Genomic DNA, 13,661 nt, shown 5'->3' with positions numbered 1-13,661 from the left:
ATTTACAGGATATTCATATTTTGGCGTCTTCATCTCGCCAATCTCGCCAATTGAAGCATTGTCCTCTCCATTGGCGAATAGTGCGTTAGAGTGCATAAGTCTAGTAAATAAATACACCGATTCGTATGCAAAGCCCACTACAATCCAAAACATCTCGTGATGATCACCTGAACAGTTATTACTGTTTAAAGACAATACGCTGCGAGCGAGAGAGGTCTCGTGATAGTGTAAAAAATCGAAGGCGGAGTTGGCTTGAAATTGCATCGGGTAGATGGGCTAAGCTTCGGCAAGCCTCGGCTCGGGACTCGGGATATCTACAGGGGGTACGTTATGTCAGTATGTACAATACCTAGTTAGGTATGTATAATAAAAAGGAAGTGATGTTCGCGGCTGTTCTAAATCCCTAAATCGCTTCGTCAGCGCAAAATCCGGGGCACCGCAATCTCCATCCGTTTTCCCACCAACTTTCGTCTTTGCCGACACCCCCTCATCACACCCCTACGCGACACCCGAGAATCCTCACGAGGCGGACCCGATCAACATAGACATGTACTATTAACTTTTTTTGCTGTTTTATTTTTATAACGTAGGGTCTATTGCATTATATCGGAGACAAGGTCGGTGGCGTAGTAATGCCATCGGCTGCTGTAAATCATGCCGCGAGGTCCGAGTTCACATCTCAAGGAGAGGAAAATGCAAATACCATTGTCAGCAAAATGGATGGTGTTGTCAGGAAAGCTAGTAATGCCGTCACGGGAGCTACGGCGCGAAGCCCAAGTACAGATTCAGTCGATGATAAACCACCGATAGCAATGAAGGGGAAACGGCCGGATAAACATAGTATGGACTATGTCTTTCGTTCTTTCGTCGCTGGAGGTCTCGCAGGGTGTGCTGTATGTATTCTTGTCTACTCAATGCCCAAACTGGTCGCGTGCTCACAATTTGTCTCCAGGCCAAGACTACCGTCGCTCCTCTCGATCGAGTCAAGATCCTCTTCCAGACCAGCAATCCGCAGTTCGCAAAGTATCAGGGTTCGTGGGCCGGCTTCGGGATAGCGATACGCGACATATACGCCCGGGACGGAGTCCTAGGACTATTTCGCGGACACTCGGCGACCCTCCTGAAAATATACCCTTACGCCGCCGTAAAATTTGTTGCCTACGAGCAATACCGCGCCTTGATTATCGGCTCAAACCGCGAAAAGGAAACGTGGTTACGGCGATTCTCGTCCGGTGCGTTGGCTGGTGTGACATCGGTCTTCCTCACATATCCTTTAGAGATTCTTCGCGTACGGATGGCATTTGAAACGAAGGCTACGCGACCGTCGCTTATCGACATCTGCAAAAAGATTTATCACGAACACCCTCTATCGAAGCCACGTCTTGCGAATACAGGGGCCGGGTCAGGTATCACAGGAAATATAGCCGCGGCCACAGCAGCAACAGCGCAGTCTGTAACCCCTCGCTCTGGCCTGGCTAACTTTTATAGGGGGTTTTCTACAACTCTCTTGGGTATGGTACCGTACGCCGGCGTGTCATTTTTAACTCATGACACCGTGAGCGATCTCTTCCGTCTACCGTCTATTCGAAAATATACTACCCTTGCTAAGCCCCCCAACGCTCCCGCCGATAAGCCTGCACCGCTTCAAGCATGGGCTGAGCTGATAGCTGGAGGGCTCGCAGGTGTTGTATCACAAACCGTGTCTTACCCGCTGGAGGTGATCAGACGACGACAACAAGTTAGTGGGGCTGTGGGTGATGGCCACCGCTTGCGAATAGGTCAGACGGCGGGTATGATCTTTAGAGAACGAGGGATCCCCGGGTTCTTCGTCGGATTATCGATTGGTTATGTAAAGGTATTACCTATGGGTGCCGTGAGCTTCTACACGTGGGAGCGGTTGAAGATACTGTTCAACATCTAGACAAAAGTTGTACATATGATGGATTTGCGGTAGCATTATCGGAGTGTAGGCGTTTATGGCATATACCATGCTTGGGTGCAGCATGACGAGTTGGAGTCTGGCTCGCGATGGCTCGCGATGACTGAGGACTTGGGGCCCCTGTGCATAGGTATGGATACATGGAATAGCAAGGCATGACATAGAGAGAAGTATTATATACAACAATTGTTAGCAGCCCCTTTCCCATTGAATCTATTTTACATCCGGTTTTATTTTTTGCATAGTAAAAAATTACTAGTTTATTGAAGTTCGACTCGAGCATAAAACTTCAAGACACTGGTGGGTTGGAACTCACATATGGAAATATACAGCGGCCTATGTGGCGTATATTGTCAATTCCCTTTTTATCTTTTTGCTTTTTGTTCCAAATAAATCCCGTAGGAGCTCAGCAGCTGATTCCAACAACCTGGGTCTCGGGAGTCTGAACCCCGTAGATCAACACGACCGGACGCGCTCTACAATGGGGCGAATTTAAAAACGTCCAAAATGTTTTTACATCTTATTACATCAAGGTTAAAATTTAAAGATATAAAAAGTAGGTTTAATATTTATTTTCTTAGTATATTTATATAAAATTAAAAGATTAAAGATTGTTTTTTAATGAATAATTACTTAAATATTATAATGAGATTAATTTTGTAATTTTTATAATTAAATTGGTAAAGTTATGTAAGTTTTTATAAAAATAAACCTTTAAAAATCGAAAATATTACCTTTTCCCATATAAAAGTTGCCACTTTTATAATACCATAAGCTTTATGCTAAATATCCGCGCTTAAATAATTTTAAGAATTAATTTAAATTGGTAAAAATATTAGTTTATTAGTAATTAAAAGGCTTATAAAATTTTAAATATTGATTTTATATAAATATATGAAGTTATACGTATTAGAACTTGGTGAGTTTTGGTGTAAAAATGGCATTAAACGTTTATTTTTTCTAGTCACTGTAGTTTCTTAGTGGCGTCCGCCCAAAGCCACCATCGCTGCATCTAGTACAGTCCTGCAGGTCAGCTAGGCACAGCGTCACCTATGTACATCTACCAACCAAGGAGCGGCCACCTTTTCGCTCGGCATTGTCAAATGGGTACAGAGCTACCTACCGGTTCGGCTCCCTGGAGCTGACTAGGTGACGGTGGATATACGGGATGGCAGGTTACTCGGATCGACGAATGGCTAGAATCATGAGCTCATAGCTTGCTTGAAAGCCAGTCAGCTTACTGCTGCTGCGTAGGTAGGGATGGATGAATGGGTGATCCCCATATTGCACACACACACACACACAGAGTACGCTTTAAAGAGGGCTCCATGGATTCCCCAGGTTTTTGCTTTTGTTACCTACCTTATCCTTGTAGCTAATAATATTATATATACCTCTCCTATGTATCACTTACGCGCTGGTCAAGGATCTCAAAGCTGACATACGCTCCCTGTTATAAGGGCTGATGCGCATACAAGCAATCTTCTCGTGTATTGACTACTGCATTCGGCCATACACTCATCTATTCCATTTAACTAAAGTGATTGCTCTTACATTTCTTCAACTAACCTTTTAAACAAACCCTCTCGCAACTTATACACTCCAAGCCATACCATCATGTCCTCCTCCTCCTCCTCCTCCCCCGCCTCGAACCCAGCCGATCCGGCGACAAAGCCCGCGGAGCACAACCAGGTAGTTGCGGACCCCCTCGCGCACTTCAAGGCGATCCCCTGGTGCGCAGCGCTCCTCTCAGACCCGGCTATCCTCGAAATCGGCGTGCCGGACCGGCGACCGCGTACGTACCCATCGAAGAACTTGGTTCTTACAAATCAGCTACTTAGGTACTAACCCTTATAACCGTAGTACCCAACGGCGGCTCCAGCCTCATACGCAAGACCATGAACACTCCCACAACCGCCCGCGCATGCGTGACTTTCTATCAACTCGTCAAGCCCGTCAAACCCGTCAAACCCAGATCCTCCTCCTCCTCCTCTCCTTCCTTCGCCGGCACCGGCGAAGTGTCTCCCGTCGGGGCCGGGGCCTCGGCCCCATCCGGCAGCACCAAAAGCAGTCGTAGCAGCAAAGGGGAGAACAAGGGAAAGAAGCAGAAAAAAGCACTCTCCGCATCAGAAGCCCTCCTGAGCGGCGGCGGTAAGCAAAACGGCGAGGACCCGCGGAATCCGTTCGTGCTGTTCAGCGCCCTGGTCGATCTGGGAGACGGCTGCCAGAGCTTCCCGGGCATCATGCACGGCGGTATGCACGGGCTGCTGATGGACGAGGTCATGGGGACGGTTGCGAATTCCCAGAGTGGTGAGTCTACTCCTGTTTATATATATATATCTCCCTTACCTGTCTACCTACCCACCCCCTAGCATGCTATATAGTCGGGTATGCCGTAGCAGACGACTGCTGACGAGGAAAACTGTAGCAAACAGCGCGTACACGGTTCGTTTCACAACGCATTACCATCGCGCGATCCGGCTCCCGCAGATCCTGCTGGTCCGCGGGCGCGTGGTGCGGAAAGAGGGCCGGAAGATATACGCCAGGGGCACGTTAGAAGATAAGAATGGTGAGCATCACCTCCTATCCCCCCCCCCCTTCAATAAATCTGGGAAAGGCAATATAATCTAGGCTAACTCGAATGCTAATATCTCACAGGAAACGTCATGGCCGAAGGTGACGGGGTCTGGCTCGCCATTGAACGGAGGTCTGGCCAGAGCAAGCTATGAGCGAGAGACTGGGCTAGTTTCTAGAGGTTAGATGAGTGAGGATTTAGGTTGTATACATTTGTGCTTATTTCATGTTACAATGTTACGCGCATATTATTTTTACCCAAGCAAGCGTTATACGCATCATTGGCAGTAAACAAGTTATTTCTTCATATATCCATAGCTTGAGGTATATACAAATGTATAACAATGCCATTACATGTTAACTTATATGGTGTAGGTTGATTAGAGCCGCCGGTAACGACATGTCGTAAGGACCCGAAGGTTCAGAGATATTAGACGACAGCTTATGGACGTAGAGTCGGCTTAACAAAAGGCGGCAAAATTTTCGAGACGCCTAGGCTCAAACTCCTACGCCAGCTTTCTATCCAATTAATATGGCCGAGTCCTTACAATAGGAGCTTAGCACCGCCAAAATAAGAGCTCCCAGATATACACAAAAGCCATAAAAAAGCAAAGATATGAAATATTATATCCGTCTCATTAATACGTTATCACGTTCGCTCATTTGTTAATCATCTAGTCTGCCTTAATAGCACTAAAGACACATGTTAGCAATGTTCTAATTTGTCATGGCATAGTAGTAAAATCGATGCACTCACCTATATATCCTCCTGACGAATGCATACGCCGTCAGGAATCCCACGGTGCCAGTAAGAAGTCCGTAAACGCAGCACGCCATAAAGCTATATCCGAAGAATAGCATAGAGCTCACGAAACCCGATATATGCAAGTTAGCGAAGTAGTACCAGATGCTGTATAGGAACACCCATATGGCACTTCCGCCGCCCACGAAGAAGGATTGCCACCACCAGTGATAGTTCTCGGAGCAGAGCTGGACATAGATAGTCACAACCGTGACCTCGGCAATAGTCAGAACCAGGATAACGGAGACGACAGCTAGGAAACCGAAGACGTAGTAGTACCCGCTCTTATCCTGCCATAGCGACTGGAATACGAAGAGAAGCTCGATAAAGATCACGGCAAATGGAACCAGGCCGGCAAGGAGGATCGACTGTAACCTCTTGGCATACCAAGCTTGGTTGGGGACTTGACGACGGATGCTCGTAGTCTTGGTAGGATGTTCCCATGCGTTTGTGCGGACGAATCCGTACCAAGAGCCCATATATACCAGTGGGACCTGAATGCAAAGCCATAGTAGCACAATAGCTATCAAAGTTCCGAATGGTATAGCAGTGCTAGAGGCTTGCGCCCAAACGAAGAGGTTTAGTATAAAGATCAGACCAAACAGTAGGCCAGGAAATAAGAATGCCGTAACAAGAGCATTCTTCCCAAAGTCTTTTCCGTCAAAAGTCTTGTATACCCTTGCGGAGAAGTAACCAGAAAAGACGCCCGCAAATACGAAGAGGCCGAACCCAGCGCTAAGGAAGCCACCGCGAAAACTAGGGTTCAAGATGCCAATAGCACTTAGCAAAACCAAACCAATGGCCATGAATAGAAGTTGCATGCCTGACCCGACAAGTGGAGCGAGCAGATGACCATACTCAGGCTTCCTGAAGACATCCGCATGTAAAAGCTTCCAGCCCGTGACATCCTCTAGCGCTTCATCATCGGATGATACTTCTATTTCCTTATCCACATCGGCTTCTCTCTCGAGGACGCCAAATCCTGCCTTCTCAGATTTAGGACTACGCTTGCCAGGCTTCCCCTTGCGTAACTTGCCATCTTCGATAGAACCTTCCTTGTATCCTTTGATGTCAGACCTGATAGTTTTGGCCAAGATCATGAGAACGATACCACTGAGCAGGCCACAGATAATCAGGGAGTTGATAATGGCTAGCCAGTGGATTCGAGAGCCCTCCTCCGAGTTAACGAAGTACAAATCCCAACGACGATTCCATTCGATCGACTCGTCTTCGCGGAAGTACACAGAATACGAGTAGGGGATGGAGATGGTATCATCATCATCGCCTTCTTCGATCGCCGCGGGGTGGTAAGACGAGCGGGGATACTGCGTCTGAAAATCGGTTGTCTTATTTGGGGCCATGTAGAGTTCGAAGCGGTCCTCAACATCGTGGAGATCGGCAGCGCAGCCGCTGTCTCGTTTGACGTTCGGTCCAATGCTTTTGGTATAGACCTCAAAACCGACGACTATTTTACCTCCCTTCTCGCCGGCTCGACCTGACGCCGCCTTGTATCGAATAACGATGGTGTGATGGTTATTAAGAAAGTAACGCGGCTTTCCGGTGCTTGACGAGTAATCGGTAAAGCCGAGCTTAAAGCCGGCAGCATAATACTTTCTCGACTTGTCGACGGTAACGAAACTAGTGGCGCCGGGTAGATTGTCGACGATCCACTCTACCACATATCCTTCCCTAACCAGCTCCTTAGCTCTCCTTAGATCCTTTCTTGTAACCACTTGCTCGCATAGAAAACTGCATTCTTTGTCTTGTCCCATGGTAAGATCAATGTCTGAAGTCATAATCCTGTCACCACGAAGGACTTCTCCGAGGTTGAGTGAGATGCTCTGACCGCTTAGTAGACCGGGACCGTGGCTTTTACCCGTGGGCGGGCAGACGAACGGAAGATCGTAGTAGGCATATTGCAGTTGCGTATTATCGGAATAGACTTTATTAACGAGTAAAGGAATGTGTTCGCCTTCCTTGTAACTCTTTACCGACCAACCTGTGTTCATGTATAATTCGTTAGACGTCGCATACTTGAAGTGGGCGCGTCGACATAGACCGGGCGCCTGGATTCAGCTTACCCGGAATATAGAAAGCATGAACTTGTGAGACTATGAGAAGAGAAAGTAGCCATTTCAGACTGTTCCTCAGGGATTCGCCCATTTTGCGTATATCCTCCTATCGCTATTGCGTCTCGAAATACATCAACTCGGTTAGCTTAGCAACGTGTTAGACGTCTGGCTTTCGCCCAGCTTCACTACTTGGCGCGAGAACTTCTAGGTAGAGTTCCGTGTTATACGGTTTGCAGATCTGTCAAGTGACTGGAATGAATTACTATTTGTGTTGCGACGAGAACAAGAACGTCGCGGGATCCTATTGCTTTGGCTCGTTTCGCGGCTGCAAATGAAACGCCAAAAGGACGATAGAAGGATGGGTTTAAACGAGTGTAATGGGTACTTAGTACCACCTAGAAGGACAGAACAATGTGAGGGATGATCTTTTTAGCTGAAGACTGATGCTGACGCTGATCTTGCGGCACTGCTTTTGGCTCGTTGGGCTGATGTTATAGTACCGTACTCGGAACAAGGACTAGGTTAACACGTTCTTTATTAAAGAGAACCTTAACCTTGAGTTGTAATGTCGAGTTGAGACCGGAAGAGAGAGAGATTAGGTACCTATGATTACTGTGGTACCTTACTGTTCGAGAGATCGGGAAGAGGAAAAGGAAAAGGAAAAGGAAAGACAATAGAACGGAGAGAGATACATACTAGGTACATTATGTATGTATTGTACAGTTTACGAAGCCCGTCGACCGATCGCGCTAGAATTTGGATCTTGGCAGATTCCTTATATCCCTGTCCCCCTGTCCCCCTGTCTCCTTGTCCACCTGTCCACCTGTCACGTCTTTACATACATACATAGAGTTATGTAGGTGTTACCCCCCGTCGGGCTCCGCAGTCCAGCCGTTATCTATCTGCCCCGGTCCATGTAAATAATAATCTAGTTATACAGTATAAACTGTCCAGATCTCATATACGCTTACAGTGCGTAAAGCAGAGCGGAGCATAACCTAAACATCCTAAATATAGGCACATGAATGCGTGCTATAATTCGTATTGTCAAACGCTTAAATTCACGGGTAAACTGCTTCTGCAAGAAAGTTAAGCATGCAAGGAAGTTGAAATAGTTTCGGAAACGTTTATTATAAACCTCAGTGCGTATCGTATCATACCATGTATACAGATAAACCCGGTATATTAGAAAGCTTATCTGCCAGCTTTAATTTACTACTAACAATCTTCAAACATGGCGCCACGGGGAATGCTCAGTCAAGCAGGTTCGCGTAGGATCACATATGCAAGTCCAAGTAAATCGGGTAGTATCCAGAAATCAGAGAGCCTATCTATTTAGGAAGTTCTATTAAAGGCCTTGTGCAACATGGGGTATACCTCTCCACCGGCTATGCAACGAACTCCAACCTTGGTCATTCCGTCGTATGTTTTCTATGTACATTTTGGTTCACGTGTCTCTTCCTTTAGAGGGTGATGATATCTAGCTCTGAGAAGTCCGGTGGCGCGCGCCCGTATACAACCCGCACTTTGCTGTCGAGTGCCGTGCCCTCGTTCGAAATCCAAATGTGTTCACTGTATTCCCTCGTCCTTCTTATTTCGTCGTCACTCACTCCTAGGTCGTCACGAGGAATCCATACAGTCGGCCGCTTTGCACGCAGGGCTGAGTGCATGAACGCACGCCTAACGAGAACGTCTCTTTCCTCGGGTATGAGATCCTCAATTTCATCGTGAAATCCGCCGTATAGAGCCTCACCAATGGCCCTCTGCGCCTCGAGATCCTTCTGTCGACGTTCTTCACGATACTTGTTGACATTCTTAAACCCCTTCTCTGCCTTGCCAAAAGTACGATTGTAGGTATTTTTACTGCCACGAGCTGCCCAGGTACTAGCGTGGACAATGCCCTTAACAGGCTTAAAGTTCGTAAACTTATTACCTCGCCCCGTCTTGTCATCAGCGCCATCCATAGAATTGTTTTGGCTTTCACTTTCGTGTGTCGGTAAGTCCTCTTTATCGGATACATCGTCGTCACGATCATCAAGGCCTAGACGGCGGTTCTGTGCGCGCTGGAATGCTTCATCCCGCAGGACAGCCTCATCTTCGAAGGTAATAGGTAAATACCGGAACAATGGCCCAAATGACTTGTTCAGGAGGAGTTGGTATATGGCGGTGAGAAAGATTGAGACGATCATAATGATAGCTTGCGGTGCACATGCAACTTCGCCATTCTCATCTCTAACAAGAAAAAACAGGCCGACAAGGCACAACTCCATTACGTAAAGCCCCGTGAAAGTTTGGTTGATGGCCTGCGGATATAGCACACCACCAGTGTCGCTTGTGAAGCGGTTCACGTAGATCATGCTGTATCTATTTGCCATCCACAGGAGACTGAAGGTGATGATGGCGAAGATGGAGATAATTGGGGCGACGACTGAATAGATCAGCGCGATACAAGCGAAATTCGTATAGACCGGGAAGGTAGTTCCCCAATTCACTTCAGGGAGCTTAGTATTGGTAAACCACTTATTCCGGGCCGTTTTGTTCATCATCCTCGCGATGATGTACCAGTTGATGAGAGCCCCAATTTGCAGTAATGTACCTGAGCTCACACTGAGGGCCTGAAGAATCATGTAAGAGAAGAAATAGTTTGCGGCCTTTGGTAAATTTTCTGCTAGGAGATCCGCAATTCCAGTTGGGTTGTTAGCAATATAGTCAAGTGTCTGGAGGACACCCGAAGCTAAGGAGACGACCAAGAATACTTGGACGAAGAGGAACGCAAAATAGAACTTCTGAACCGTTTCCGTTTTCTGGGATCCCGTCTTGGCTCCTTTAAAGCCAGCAAGGAAGCCCATAATAATCGGCACCAACCAGAGAAGTAGAGCGAGTAGAACTGCTGGTAGAACACCAGCAACACCAGATACCACGTTACGAATATTTTTGTTCTCGTCGATGAAACTCAACCAGGGAAATTCGTCTGTTAGCGTGCTAACTTGAGAGATAGAGGACGTGAAGGCAACCGGGAACGCCCATAGTAGGATCATGCCGGCGACAAAAGCCACGGCGGCAGCAGTCCGGAGCCACTCAGACCACCAGCTGATAGCCATATTTTCCCAGAGCACGTCATTAGGAGATATCTCCACAGTGCGAGGGGCCATATGCCTCGGAATATGATGCGTAACACTCTGACAAGCCATATGCGCGGCGACTTGGTGATTGAATTGAATAAAAGCCGACTTCATCAGCGGATACCGTTCTGGGCTCTTCTGGTCGGTGTCGATCTCCAAGTTCAACCTTGCTAGTTCCTGTCTACACCAATAGATCGTATCGACTTTCTTGTTGAGAAAAGGAAGCCCAGGTAGCCAGGAAGGTGTCCATTCAAATATCGCAAGACGATGAGTTGGTCGCTTAGATTTCTTAACCCACTTCTCCCATTCCGCTCCACTGTCCTTCTCTTCTGTCCATTCCTCATTGTAAGCTTTAGGGTATTCTACCGGCTCGAGCTCCGCGCCACCAACAAACGGAATGAATGACTTTATCTTTTCTGAGAGCGTCTTCTCCTTCTTAAACGGAAAGTCGTCGCCTTCGTATCCTTGGGGAACGGGTGACACATATCCACCCGCCGGGGGCTTCCAAAACTGATACCATCGTATGGTTTCGTGTTGTCGCATATCCTCAAGGGTATCAACTTTGCGGGTTGTATTTCCGAACTGTCGCATTTCAACATTCTCCCCCTTCAACATAGTATCCTGGGAAATTGAAGAGCCATTACGATAATGCTGTGTTTGTGATGCAGGCGGCCCCATAACAGGCTCTTCGGATCCAAGACCCTGACGATGGTTCGAGTTCTGGGTCGACGGCCTGGGAAGGTCTTTCTCGTCTGGCAGCTGAACACGACGGTGGCCCGGTCCCCGCGTAGGGGGAGCGGGCGAAGGGCTCTGCGGCGTTCCTATTGCCACGAATCCATTTGTCGTTTCGATTTGACTGTCAATACCGTGCGAAATATTCTTAGCGCCTCCAAATATCTCCTGTCCAGTCTTACCCATCGCATCAACACCCTTTCCAAACCCTCCAGTTATTTTCGAGAACCCACTTGCCACAAAGCTGCGCCCAGTAGATGGTCTATGGATATCGGGTTGGTGGTCAGTCTTAACCTCCGCTTCAGCATCAACCACATCATGAGGGACTTCGTGCCGATCACCACTGCTTATGCCTTGGTTACCTTCGGCCTGCAATTTCGCTGCATCGTCCTCCCGCTTTTGACGCTCTTGTCTCTCTCCTTTGGTGGGTCGGTGGGATTTAGATGCTTTACGCGCCCGTCTTTCATCCGCCTCCCTCTTCTTCAGTTGCTCTTTCTTCGCCATCCGAATCAACTCTGTCAGGGCTTCCTCCAACTGTTTGTGGATTAGGTCACGTTTGGAAATTTTCTCTAAGAGATATGTCAAGTCTCGCGTAAGCCATACGTTTCGAAGTCCTCCTGGGAAAACATCAAAAAGGCCTCTGAGAGCCTCCTCATTCAGCCATTTGTCGGGAATACCGCTCACTAGGACAGTCGTCGCAGAAGCTCGTAAACGGTGTTCAGCAGTTGTTAGCCAGTCCTGGCGGACTTTAATATAAACCCTCAATTCTGCAAAGAAAACACCGCAGACCCATATGATGACCAAGACTGCCATGACGAGATGCGCCCAATATCTGTTAGTCTGGTCCTTTCTCACATTACCCCATGCCAACGTGTCTAGCCCAGTGATGTTGGATTTCGGCGCGCTAGGGTCGCTGTAATCAGCGCCCTGGGGATCGGTAGAGTTGACGTTTGGGTTATTCTCGGTAGTATTCGATGAGAAGTTGCGACTGAGTCCGCCAACGTAATTGACCGGCACTAGGATCGGGATTATAACGATGGCCATAGGTATAAATATGACGAGTAGGGTTTGTAGGTATCGGAGAAAGAAGTACGCATCCAGTCCACATTTCTTAATAACCTCGCGATCCGGAAAGCGAAACACGGTACTAACCATGCCCCAGGGACTACTTGGTGGGGGTTCGGTTCGTTCCCGTTCTGGTACAAGGTATGTTTTGGGCTTGCTGTTGTACGATCCAACTTATCAGCATGCTGTTTGGCAAAGAGTAGGGTTAAGGGGGTCGCATACAATATTCTAGATAGCTTATTTCTCAGTAACAAGAAGAGTCCCGTCTGAACGCCAAAGACTATCAACGAGACGTTCAGAGCAGTAACAAAAGCTATCAGGGTAATGCCCTGATTACGCTGGGCCGTGCCCTGATCTAAGAAATACTTGTTAGCACCATACGCAAACCTGAAATTAATCGGTATAACGGCATCGCAACTTACCCCCTGAGTCCGGCATGCTGTCCCTCTAGGTCGTTAGCCGACCTAAAATCCAACCCGAGAAACTTGTTGTGGTGTCGTCCTCATATGTAGTCTAAATAAAGGAATGGAGAGGGAAAATAGGGGAAGGTTGGGTGAGTTTAGGAATTGCGAGGGGCTACAAAACTAGTCTTTTGACGATGACGATTAGATAGGTTAGATGCGTTAAGTTATGTATGAGGTACGTAGGTAAGTATGTATTGTAGGTAGCGTAGGGAGGTAAATAGTAAATGCTATAGAAGATTTATTGTGAACTGAATAAACAGGACAATTTCCACGTATGAAGACACGGGTGTAGGAATTAATTCAAGGAAGAGAAACAACGGCATTATCGTAGTTCAGGTAGTCACGTAAAAAGAATTAGGATAAAGAATAATGGATAAGGAGGAGAAGTCGGCGGTTAGATTGAATTTAGAAGCTAAGAAGCTCAACCGATTTGACGAGACTTTGCACGATGCTGCGTCAATGTCCTTACAACCTGGATTGAGATTGACGAAGTACAACAACACGTCTTAGGTACATGTGATATGGTAGAATAGACAAGCAATTTTCGAGGTACTAATTCAGGTGAATGGTACATGATTTTCAGTAGATTTCTCCACATGTGGGTATGCTCCCTCCCGCTTGCATCCAATGAATGAACCTGCTCCATGGTTGTACAGCAGAAATTAAAAGACTGATGTCAGAGGCGCCTGCTCTAAATGACTTGGCAAGCTTAAACCCCCTGAAACGACCCACTTGATAAGGACCAAGTTCTTTTATCGTGTTGCCGCTGTGCCGTTAGGTACCTGTGTAATACCGCTTCATATTTCGGGCAAGCTACGGAACACGCCGACTGTGATTGGACCCAACTCACGCGCGGCTGTTCTATTTTGTATTCTTGCATTTTTGAGGACA

The 13,661-nt window shown here is 47.3% G+C and overlaps 4 protein-coding genes across 4 annotated transcripts; 2 read left to right on the top strand and 2 right to left on the bottom strand.

Annotated features, from left to right (window-relative positions):
- The first annotated feature begins 382 nt into the window (after positions 1-382).
- On the top strand, positions 383-2,268 carry F4813DRAFT_357121 (mitochondrial carrier). Its single transcript, XM_049243074.1, has 2 exons — positions 383-893; positions 953-2,268. The coding sequence occupies exons 1-2, from the start codon at positions 633-635 to the stop codon at positions 1,919-1,921; spliced, it is 1,230 nt and encodes a 409-aa protein (XP_049100505.1). The 5' UTR covers positions 383-632; the 3' UTR covers positions 1,922-2,268.
- A 940-nt stretch (positions 2,269-3,208) lies between these two features.
- F4813DRAFT_357115 (HotDog domain-containing protein) lies at positions 3,209-4,822 on the top strand. Its single transcript, XM_049243073.1, has 4 exons — positions 3,209-3,734; positions 3,803-4,249; positions 4,368-4,508; positions 4,598-4,822. Exons 1-4 carry the CDS (start codon positions 3,557-3,559, stop codon positions 4,666-4,668), a joined length of 837 nt encoding a protein of 278 aa, XP_049100504.1. The 5' UTR covers positions 3,209-3,556; the 3' UTR covers positions 4,669-4,822.
- On the bottom strand, positions 4,823-8,164 carry F4813DRAFT_357112 (Nonaspanin). Its single transcript, XM_049243072.1, has 3 exons — positions 7,397-8,164; positions 5,271-7,314; positions 4,823-5,206 (listed from the first exon to the last, which is right to left on the bottom strand). The coding sequence occupies exons 1-3, from the start codon at positions 7,476-7,478 to the stop codon at positions 5,188-5,190; spliced, it is 2,145 nt and encodes a 714-aa protein (XP_049100503.1). The 5' UTR covers positions 7,479-8,164; the 3' UTR covers positions 4,823-5,187.
- Positions 8,165-8,624: 460 nt separating this feature from the next.
- On the bottom strand, positions 8,625-13,218 carry F4813DRAFT_357109 (DUF221-domain-containing protein). Its single transcript, XM_049243071.1, has 3 exons — positions 12,729-13,218; positions 12,529-12,661; positions 8,625-12,463 (listed from the first exon to the last, which is right to left on the bottom strand). The coding sequence occupies exons 1-3, from the start codon at positions 12,742-12,744 to the stop codon at positions 8,851-8,853; spliced, it is 3,762 nt and encodes a 1,253-aa protein (XP_049100502.1). The 5' UTR covers positions 12,745-13,218; the 3' UTR covers positions 8,625-8,850.
- Between the last annotated feature and the right edge of the window lie 443 nt (positions 13,219-13,661).

This window comes from Daldinia decipiens, assembly GCF_022478715.1.
Source record: "Daldinia decipiens strain CBS 113046 unplaced genomic scaffold F4813scaffold_13, whole genome shotgun sequence".
Lineage (NCBI taxonomy): Eukaryota > Fungi > Ascomycota > Sordariomycetes > Xylariales > Hypoxylaceae > Daldinia > Daldinia decipiens.
This window is presented reverse-complemented; position numbering and strand designations above follow the sequence as displayed.

What these genes read in the sequence shown, in the direction of transcription:
- F4813DRAFT_357121 (XM_049243074.1), top strand. Translation starts at nt 633, where the DNA reads ATGCCATCGGCTGCTGTAAATCATGCCGCGAGGTCCGAGTTCACATCT. An exon ending in GAGGTCTCGCAGGGTGTGCT is followed by an intron (nt 894 to 952) that starts GTATGTATTCTT and finishes ATTTGTCTCCAG; the next exon opens with GCCAAGACTACCGTCGCTCC.
- F4813DRAFT_357115 (XM_049243073.1), top strand. Translation starts at nt 3,557, where the DNA reads ATGTCCTCCTCCTCCTCCTCCTCCCCCGCCTCGAACCCAGCCGATCCG. An exon ending in CGTGCCGGACCGGCGACCGC is followed by an intron (nt 3,735 to 3,802) that starts GTACGTACCCAT and finishes TTATAACCGTAG; the next exon opens with TACCCAACGGCGGCTCCAGC. An exon ending in GGTTGCGAATTCCCAGAGTG is followed by an intron (nt 4,250 to 4,367) that starts GTGAGTCTACTC and finishes GGAAAACTGTAG; the next exon opens with CAAACAGCGCGTACACGGTT.
- F4813DRAFT_357112 (XM_049243072.1), bottom strand. Translation starts at nt 7,478, where the DNA reads ATGGGCGAATCCCTGAGGAACAGTCTGAAATGGCTACTTTCTCTTCTC. An exon ending in TCATGCTTTCTATATTCCGG is followed by an intron (nt 7,315 to 7,396) that starts GTAAGCTGAATC and finishes ACATGAACACAG; the next exon opens with GTTGGTCGGTAAAGAGTTAC.
- F4813DRAFT_357109 (XM_049243071.1), bottom strand. An exon ending in AATAAGCTATCTAGAATATT is followed by an intron (nt 12,464 to 12,528) that starts GTATGCGACCCC and finishes ATCGTACAACAG; the next exon opens with CAAGCCCAAAACATACCTTG.